The 7,986-nt window shown below is 40.8% G+C and overlaps 1 protein-coding gene across 1 annotated transcript; it reads left to right on the top strand.

The window, feature by feature from the left end:
- Positions 1–1,685: 1,685 nt before the first annotated feature.
- Positions 1,686–5,307, top strand: LOC143487011 (uncharacterized). The gene is made up of 3 exons (XM_076986308.1): positions 1,686–1,809; positions 1,912–2,083; positions 2,769–5,307. The coding sequence occupies exon 3, from the start codon at positions 2,858–2,860 to the stop codon at positions 4,826–4,828; it is 1,971 nt and encodes a 656-aa protein (XP_076842423.1). The 5' UTR covers positions 1,686–1,809; positions 1,912–2,083; positions 2,769–2,857; the 3' UTR covers positions 4,829–5,307.
- Positions 5,308–7,986: the final 2,679 nt, after the last annotated feature.

Below are 7,986 nucleotides of genomic sequence, written 5' to 3'. Positions count from 1 at the left end.
CCTGTAGTTGGCTTAATTGTGGTGTATTCGCCTGTTTTAATTGAATTTTCCACAGCTGAAACTGGTTGACCATCTACAGCAGGGGTCGGCAACCTATGGCACGCGTGCCACCATTGGCACGAGGCATAATCACTGGCACGCGACACACTGGACCAGCATCAGCAAAAATATATATAATTTAATATAAATTATTATATTAATGGATTATAATTTCAAGTAAAAAGTATTGCCCCCCCCCCCCCCCCCCAACGGTTTGGAAGTATCGGTATCGGCGATACTGACCAGTATCATATCGGTATCGTATCGATACCAAAATTCCGAGTATCGCCCACCCCTACTGGGAAGCTGGTGGGGTGGGCGTGGCTTGGTCCCAGAGGCGGTCTCAGAGCTCTGTGTCAGTCCGGAATCAGTGACCAATGGAGATTGCAGAGGAACGCCTTCATCTAAGACCCTCCCACACGTGAAATGTGTTCCAAAAGTCAGAAGCAAAAAACGAAGCAGAAGCAAAGAGAGATTCCAGAAGCAAAAGACCTTCCTGGGAAAATCCAAAAAAACAAAAAACAATGGAACCAAAAACTTGTCAAAATGCAAACGAAAATAAGTTTCAAATAACCAATTATATAAAAAATATATACTTTTGATATATTTTTTTCTATTTTGCATTCATAACATATACTTTCTGCTCTTGGATTTACTTTTGCTTTTGTGGAACTATTGAAACAAAAATCACACCATACTTTTCGATGTTCACCTTACGGCCTAAGACCACAGTTGGCTGATACACTTCTCATTCCTTTATTGAACAACTGCCCAAAACTATCCCGCTTTTACAAGTTCTCTTCTGGCTTGGTGCCCTCTACTGAAGGATACTATATAAATTACTTACGAACTAGGTTCATACACAACCATGGTAGATTTTATTTTTATTTTGTGGTTGTACAGGGTGTCCGCGGGGTCTTTAAAAGTTGATAAATCAATATTGGACAGATGAAGGCACTTATAAAGTATTTTAAAGCCTTGTAATGTTTTGTTTTACCTTACGTACCCGCTACCACCAATACCAGAGAAAATAGGACTCTGAGTCTCGCAGTTTAATTTAGACGCACTTTCACTTTTATTCCAGACAATCATTATACACATCCGGAGTACTATCGCTGCGCAAGCATAAAAGGGGATGAGCACTGTGGGCTATTCCAAGTTAGCAGATAAATTAACAAACAGTCGGTGCACGCACACGCACTCACTCGTGAATACTCCCAAAACTAGTGATGGGATTTTCGGCTCTATTTTGAGATGCGGCTCTAATGGCTCTTCTTACTGTGGAGAGCTGGTGTTGTGATTCCCCCATAGCATATTGTGTTCCTAAATAATTTTTTGTCATGAAAACAGGGTTGTTTTAATGGTGTCATTAAGATGTATTTTTCATTACGATACACTGTTAGTCAGAGTGTTACGACCCGCCCCTGTCTAGGTAGGGGCGACCGAACAAAGAAAGACACGGAGGGGTGGAGGTGAACTGCGAGAACTAGGACACAGACACTAGGACACGAAAAGGGTTTCGTTTGCCACGTTTTACTATGAGTATATCAAAAGTAAGACAAAATAAACTTCTTATAAGTGGACTGAGGACCGTGCCAAAGGAATGAAACAAAAATAAGACAACTAGTGAAATGCTAAATTATGTCCTAACCCTTGCGAATATATAAATATATTTAGCTTTGGGATTATTAAGGCTAAATTGAGGTTATTGTAACTCTGTTAGTCCTCGACGACGTCTTGATGCTGGTTCTAAGTCCATGACCAAACGAGGTAAATGTTGTGAAAATATAAAACAGGTAAAATATGTAATGGCGCCTTTAATGAATAGCGGTCTTTAACTGTGGTATTGTGACGTCATATCACATGTCACAGGTGAAATGGCGGACGTAGTGTGTCCGAGGTGATGAAAACTGACCAGTCGTCTACTGAAAGAACGCACCGCTTTACCGCTTGAGCAGAACGGACTGCACTGAGATATCGTGTCTACTGCTTAAGGACGACATTTCGGATTTAGACCCAGTCTGTGTGCGTCCATACGATCAAAGTAAGTTCAGTGTGGACTGTAGTACTGGAGCAGACATTGTTGTGGTTGTATTTGATGTGATAGATGCCGATGTTGAGATTGTTGGTCATATAATCTTATCAGTGAATAATTCTCCTGTTTACCGATCATTCTCTGATAATCAGTCATTTACTACTCGGTTTCGTAAGCGGACTAGTCGCATATTGAACGTAAAAAGTGCCTCAGTTTGTTGATGTAAAAGTGGTGGTGGTTTGTGGGTGTAACTCCTCGCTAAAGGAGTGGTGGAACAAAGCAGAAATATCCATCTCATTCTTCTCTACAATGCTCTGCCCTGAAAACTATTTGGGGAAAACAAATTCAAGAAATATTGTTGTTGTTGTAGTGTCTTGGCCTATGTAGTGTTTGAGAGTGTTTAACATTTTAAAACTATTTCAGTACTGTTTGAAGGGGAAGCAGGCCAGACTTTAACCGTTGAGTCCTACTGCACTAGTGGTTCACAAAAGTCCAAACACTGACTTTATTTTCAAGTTGATACGTTTTTTGTTTGTATTATTTTTTAATTTAACGTTAATCTATGTAATTTTGTTTGCAATAGCTGTATCTTAATTCTGTATTTCACCCAGGATCCGTTTTTTTATGTCTTTTTTTCTCCAGAAATGAATGACATTAATTTTTAAGTCTTCTTCTCCTCTGTCCACTTTTCCAGACAGCTCAATTTTACCTCCACAAACAAACACATCAGGAGATAAAATCCAGAGGAAGTTGTCAGACTGATGTGATCAAGAGAGTTTAAACATGAAAACATGGCATCCAAGAAAATCATCAGTACTCCAAAAATCCTGTGATATTGTCCACACCAAAAGACCTCTGGGACGACTAGGAAAAGACATGGAAAAGGAGGGACGTCACCACTCTTCAGAGTGTGGGAAGACTTTTATTAAGCACGGGGGTCTCCAAATACACCAACGCATTCACACAGGAGAGAAGGCGTATCACTGCTCAGAGTGTGGGAAGGGTTTTAGTAGTCAGCGTAGTCTCCAAAGACACCAGCGAATTCACACAGGAGAGAAGCCGTATCACTGCTCACAGTGTGGGAAGAGTTTTACTCATCAGAGTAATCTCCAAAGACACCAGCGAATTCACACAGGAGAGAAGCCGTATCACTGCTCAGAGTGTGGGAAGAGTTTTACTCATCAGAGTAATCTCCAAATGCACCAGCGCATTCACACAGGAGAGAAGCCCTATCACTGCTCAGAGTGTGGGAAGAGTTTTACTCAACAGAGTGATCTCCAAAAACACCAGCGCATTCACACAGGAGAGAAGCCATATCACTGCTCAGAGTGTGGGAAGAGTTTTACTCATCAGAGTAATCTCCAAATGCACCAGCGCATTCACACAGGAGAGAAGCCCTATCACTGCTCAGAGTGTGGGAAGAGTTTTACTCAACAGAGTGATCTCCAAAGACACCAGCGCATTCACACAGGAGAGAAGCCGTATCACTGCTCAGAGTGTGGGAAGAGTTTTAGTTGTCAAAGAAGACTCCAAATACACCAGCACATTCACACAGGAGAGAAGCCGTATCACTGCTCAGAGTGTGGGAAGAGTTTTACTCAACAGAGTAGTCTCCAAATACACCAACGCATTCACACAGGAGAGAAGCCGTATCACTGCTCAGAGTGTGGGAAGAGTTTTACTCAACAGAGTGATCTCCAAAAACACCAGCGCATTCACACAGGGGAGAAACCGTATCACTGCTCAGAGTGTGGGAAGAGTTTTAGTCGTCAGAATGGTCTCAAAATACACCAGCGCATTCACACAGGAGAGAAGCCGTATCACTGCTCAGAGTGTGGGAAGAGTTTTACTCAACTGAGTTATCTCCAAAAACACCAGCGCATTCACACGGGGGAGAAACCGTATCACTGCTCAAAGTGTAGGAAGAGTTTTAGCCGTCAGGATGGTCTCCAAATACACCAGCGCATTCACACAGGAGAGAAGCCGTATCACTGCTCAGAGTGTGGGAAGAGTTTTAGTATGAAGAGTTATCTCCAAGTACACCAGCGCATTCACTCAGGAGACAAGCCATATCACTGCTCAGAGTGTGGGAAGAGTTTTACTATACAGAGTAATCTCCAAGTACACCAACGCATTCACACAGGAGAGAAGCTGTATCACTGCTCAGAGTGTGGGAAGAGTTTTAGTAGTCAGAGTAGTCTCAAAATACACCAGCGCATTCACACAGGAGAGAAGCCGTATCACTGCTCAAAGTGTGGGAAGAGTTTTACTCAACTGAGTTATCTCCAAATACACCAGCGCATTCACACAGGAGAGAAGCCGTATCACTGCTCAGAGTGTAGGAAGAGTTTTAGTCGTCAGGATTGTCTCCAAATACACCAGCGCATTCACACAGGAGAGAAGCCGTATCACTGCTCAGAGTGTGGGAAGAGTTTTAGTATGAAGAGTTATCTCCAAGTACACCAGCGCATTCACACAGGAGACAAGCCATATCACTGCTCAGAGTGTGGGAAGAGTTTTACTATACAGAGTAATCTCCAAGTACACCAGCGCATTCACACAGGAGAGAAGCCGTATCACTGCTCAGAGTGTGGGAAGAGTTTTAGTAGTCAGAGTAGTCTCAAAATACACCAGCGCATTCACACAGGAGAGAAACCATATCACTGCTCAAAGTGTGGCAAGAGTTTTACTCAACAGGGTAATCTCCAAATACACCAACGCATTCACACAGGAGAGAAGCCGTATACAGAATAGTGTACAGAATAATCACACTGAGAGAAATTACTCAATTTTGCTTGTCATTTAAGATTACAAAAGAACATTATGATTTAATCCATGCCATTATGATTTGCAGAAGGACTGAATAGTGTAATTCAGTATGTAATCATGTACTTGTGTGTGTTTTGTAACCTGCATCAGAGGAATGTGCAGAGACAGAAAGCACTATGTTATCTGGCTGTCATCCTTCTGCTAGAAACTGACCCTCAGATGTGTACAACTGATACGTCAGTTTCTTCCGCTAAAAACAGGAAAGCTCCATATTATGAGGAATACACGTGAGACGAAAACAACCTATTGTGCGTCAATATTTTGGAACATGCTGTGCTTAGGAGAACCATAACAGTGATCTATCTGCACATGGTATGAAGAAGATTGGACTGCCCTCTCTCCTCAGAGTTCTTGTTCTAGACTCTCATGCTGATTTACTTTTTAATAAATTTCTCTTTAAACCACATCAGAGTCCTCATCTATTGCACATCCTGTTTTGTAATGTCTCTTTATTCTCCAGAAATGAATGCTGTTCATTTTTTAAGTCTTCCCCTACTGTGTCCATGTTTCTAGAAAGCTCAGTTTTACCTCAACAAACATATCAGGAGTATATCTGGTGTGCCTTGTGTCTGGTGGACCGGAGGAACAGGAGGCCTTGGTCTGATGACCTTGGTAGGGGAGGGGTGATGGAGTAGCTACTGTCTGTTATCTACCAATATGATGTGTTTCCTGATGTGGTTATGCTACTAGGATTGCTACTAGATGTAATATAGAAGTTGTTTTGAGACTGAACACTCAAGAACAGCATGTTTTATGTGTTACTGCATTATGTGGGTTGCTTATTTGTTTGACAGGAAACATTAGTGGAGTTCAACTGTTGATTAAGTCACAGCAAGGCAGGATTTCAACACCAGAATGACAACAGCAGTAATGATGGACCTGTGATACTACAGGAGATATTACTGAGACACACATACACACACGCACACACACATGTAAAACGTTGTGTTTGTTGCTCCCCCTCTGTAACACTCATCCCCCTTTACCCCCCCATAACACTCATCTCCCTTTACCCTATTACATCATAACTTATGTGTAATGGCAAACAAAAACCTAAATATCAGAAGTTTAAAAGTGACATGCAACCCTGTTAATATTGTATTTGTGGAGAGGTGTGAGAAATCGGAAGAGTCCAGACATATTGTGTGATGACTGAAAATGAGGTGATGTCAGATCTAATCTTCCTGATCAGACGACTCCTTCCCTGCGTCTCCTGACCATCATTTTATTTTCTCCCCAGTTCATTAGTAAGATGTTCTCCACAGGGTCATGGGAGGACATCTTATGCCCGTTTGTGTTACACTCTGAGCCGCTGTTTCCTTTCTTCATTATTTTACACTGATTCTTCTGCTCACCACTAATGCATTATTACCTTGCAGTGCAGTGATCATGCGCAGATGAAACGACACCTAGCAAAATATCAAGTAAAATATCATTAAGCATCAGACGCGCAGGTCAGTTGACATGTTGAAGGTTTACCTGTCGTATTGCAAAAGTATATTCAAATAAAATTAATGAGTGAATGTAGCTTATTTATGTAAGTATTATTTTGATTGCTTATGTCTGTAACATCGGGCTATAGTGTTGTATGAAATAAATGCAGCTATCAGAGGTGGGTAGGAACGCGTTACATTTACTCCGTTACATTTACTCAAGTAGCTTTTTGGACAAAAATTTACTTGTAGGAGTAGTTTTAATATGAAAGACTTCTACTTTTACTTGAGTAAATATGTGGTGAGAAAAACGCGACTTTTACTCCGTTACAATCGGATTTGCGCCGCGCGCTACCGTTACTTTAGTTTTGTAAAATTCGTCTTTTCAGTGAGAAGACTGACCAACGTCTCGTCACCCGAGTATGAGTGACCAATCAAATGAAGCCGGTCAGTCACGTGATCACATACGCAAACTTTCTCCACCGTAGCAAGAAAGTGACAGAAAAACCTACCGAACATCCCTGACCTCATACAGCCAATGTTTACATTACAAACGTGTAAAAGGACAGCTATATAATGCGCTGCGAGGTTGCCAAGTTTTCAAGATCACTTTTAGTGAGATTTAAACCGGGGTGGGGGTGGGGGTTTGGGTGGTGAACGTAAATTGTTGACGGGCGGGATGTAAAATGGACACACATTAAGTATTATATCGCGATCGATCGATCGCCAGTGGTTGGCGAACTAGTAACTCATTGAATCATAGATGTGGATCAGATGTAAATAAACTAGATTTTTTTCGGCGTGAGAAATCGTATGTGTGGCGTGTAAACGTGTGAAGACAGCCAAATGCGTGTGTCTCACGCTCAATGCGTGAGAGTTTGCAACCTTGGCGCTGCCAATCGTGTCTGCAAACGTGTGGACATTTCAGCCTACATAAACTCAACATCAAATATGAGGAAACACGATGCGATAAGTTTGCTGTATGTATAATTTTGTGTAATGCTATATCTCTGAGGCATAACGTTTATATGATGTAATTATTAAATGTAACGCAGTGCAATACTAAAAACCAGTTCTCACACTGATTGTACACACTAGCAATATACGATGATTAAGTCTGCTACAAATTGATTCAGTTGGTGTCAAGTTGTAGCTACACGTATTGGCTGACAGTCTCATCAGTTAGTGCCTTTGTGGAACACATTAAAGTTACACAGGCCTAATAATTAGGAACAAACAAAAATACATATTATTTATAATAAATAATTTATATATAATATTCATTTATAATAAATATTTTTTATATTTATTTTTATTTTTATCATTAAAAGTCATTGTTTCCCGTAATTCAATTTCCCATGATGTAATTTACTGACACGAGACAGTACTCATGCATTTACTCACTGCTTGAGTAGCTTTTAATCAAAGTACTTTTTTACTTTTATTCAAGTAAATTTTTGGGATGCATGCTTTTACTTTTACTTGAGTAACATTTGGTTCAAGTAACTGTACTTTTACTTGAGTAAAATTGTTGAATACTCTACCCACCTCTGGCAGCTATTGGACCATATTTGATGATGATGCTCCCACCATGTTTGCCTTTGGTTAGACTTAAGCCAAATCTAAAGTTGACTCACCTATTTAATCAAG

Source organism: Brachyhypopomus gauderio, unplaced genomic scaffold, assembly GCF_052324685.1.
Source record: "Brachyhypopomus gauderio isolate BG-103 unplaced genomic scaffold, BGAUD_0.2 sc46, whole genome shotgun sequence".
Taxonomy (NCBI): Eukaryota; Metazoa; Chordata; class Actinopteri; order Gymnotiformes; family Hypopomidae; genus Brachyhypopomus; species Brachyhypopomus gauderio.
Note: the sequence above shows the minus strand (reverse complement) of the source record. Positions and strands in the feature narration are given on the sequence as shown.